This window comes from Poecilia reticulata, linkage group LG16 (genome assembly GCF_000633615.1).
Source record: "Poecilia reticulata strain Guanapo linkage group LG16, Guppy_female_1.0+MT, whole genome shotgun sequence".
Taxonomy (NCBI): Eukaryota; Metazoa; Chordata; class Actinopteri; order Cyprinodontiformes; family Poeciliidae; genus Poecilia; species Poecilia reticulata.
In genome coordinates this window covers 21,916,052-21,918,070 of record NC_024346.1, presented here as the reverse complement: position 1 = coordinate 21,918,070, position 2,019 = coordinate 21,916,052, and the positions used below count along the sequence as shown (strand labels likewise).

The following is a 2,019-nucleotide window of genomic DNA, read 5'->3' as shown; positions in this document are numbered from 1 at the left end:
GAGTGTTGTTGATTGTTCCTCATATTTCAAGAGAGGTCCCGCAGACAGATCTCCATATAAGACCACAGGGTGCTCTGATCTCTGTGTCTTGCCACCAGAGACCAGGAGGGTGGGAGGCATTTCCACAGCTCATCAGATTGCCAGTTCCTGTCATCGTTTTTTTTCTTTTTTTTGTATATATATATATTCTCTGTCTTAATCCTCTTTGCATTTCTTTCAGTCAATGTTGATTTGTGTTTTTGCTTAAATTTTGAAATCCTTGGTCTAACTTATCTGAGAAGGTCTGCACAAAGATGGTCACCATCATCAACCGGCACCAGACTGAATAGCATAAACACCGGATTTAAATCATCCAAGTTTGGCAACTGGTGGAGATTTGTCATTTCTGAAAAAGGTAAGTGATTTACTTACGTGAAGTTATTCGTTTGAAAAGGTGTTTTGTCTTTTGGTTATAACATGCAGCTGTAAGCAACATAGTTCTGAAAGAAAAGTTGACATACGCCTCACTGTATTTTGCAATTTTAACAAATTCTAATTAATAAAACTCCAAGTAACATCGCATAAGAATTTTAAAAAGCAGATTTCATTTTTGAAAACACACTAGTTGAAAACATCCTGATGCCTGATTTATTTATTTATTTTTTTTTTTTTTACAAAAAAAAAACAAAAAAAAAAAACATACTGTATGTTGCCATATTTCTGGTAAACATCATGCTGAGAGACTGTGGTCCAGACCTGTGTACAAAATGGCCATCATGAAGTGGTAACCTTTTCAAACAGCTCCTCTATCTCCTCTTGTCACTCTCAGTCCAGACCCCCTTCAGTCCAGGTTGTTTTTCTCCATCCTCTGTTCACATCATATGCATCATATGTTGGATTAATGCTATGGATTTGCCTACAGGTGACTTTAAATGTTGGAAATTTTACTAACATTCATACTTAGACGTGATGTTATCTCAAACCAGTGAAACGCTAGTCTCTCAATTTCATTCATTGTGACTTGACGGCAGCAGTGTGCTGCGTCTCAGGGGAAGCTGTCTAAGTTGGTATCATTAACCTGATTTCTTGTAAAGGGAATAATTAATCTCTCTTCTTTTGTGTGTATTTTCTGTGTCATTCTGCGTTCAAGACTCATCAGCTACACCTATACTTCCTTTTGCTCTTCCGACTGGCCCCTCACAGCTGAAGTGATGTCCTCTCTTGCAGCATCAGAAAAATCCTCTCCGAACGCCATGGGTCCCAAAGAGGTAAGGACATAAGTGGGGGATAGTTTTAACAAGGGTAAATGAGAAATATTTTGTGAAAGTGCTGATGTATTTTAAAAGATTTATTCATTCATTCTTGGTATTTTATTTTATTTTTAGTCTGTAACAACGTTTGTAAGTTGCGGGTGAAATGACAAAAACCTTTGGCTGGTGCATGTGCTGGAGGTGAGGGGCACCATCTGTTATGCGTGGGAAATCCAGGGAGGAGATTGAAACTGGTTCAGCAAACGCAAACACGTTTCCATGTGCCAGTGTACGTCTGCATAATCTAGACTCTTGTAGATCCACATTGAACAAAGAGATGTTGCATTTGAGAAGTACACACCAGTAAGAATGGGGGAAATGTTTCAGAGCTGTTCCTTTGCTCACTTTTTGAAAAATCTACTTCATGTTTTATTTATTTATTTTTTGTAAAATGCAAACTTATGACAAAGCCTGGTCCCTCAGGTGGAGCTGATCCTTGTAAAGGAGCAGAACGGGGTCCAGTTCACCTCCACCACCTTAGTAGCTCCGGCCCAGACTAACCCCTCTGGGGAGGAGGAAAGAGAGACCTGGGGGAAGAAAATCGACTTTCTCCTGTCTGTGATCGGATTTGCCGTGGATCTTGCGAACGTCTGGAGATTTCCCTACCTTTGCTACAAAAACGGAGGAGGTGAGGAGAAAAAGGCTAAAGGCTGCCTTTGGTGTTAGAGATGCAGAGTTGTATTATTTATTTTGCCTTCAACAAGTACTATGGACTTGTTCATGATGACTG

The 2,019-nt window shown here is 39.7% G+C and overlaps 1 protein-coding gene across 1 annotated transcript in view; it reads left to right on the top strand.

The window, feature by feature from the left end:
- The window catches only part of slc6a3 (solute carrier family 6 member 3), an 18,790-nt gene continuing 16,771 nt past the window's right edge, over positions 1-2,019 (top strand). The window contains exons 1-3 of the mRNA XM_017309344.1: positions 1-394; positions 1,130-1,247; positions 1,713-1,917. Coding sequence (XP_017164833.1) covers positions 1,191-1,247; positions 1,713-1,917 — 262 coding nt within the window. The 5' untranslated portion in view covers positions 1-394; positions 1,130-1,190. The remainder of the gene's footprint in view (positions 395-1,129; positions 1,248-1,712; positions 1,918-2,019) is intronic.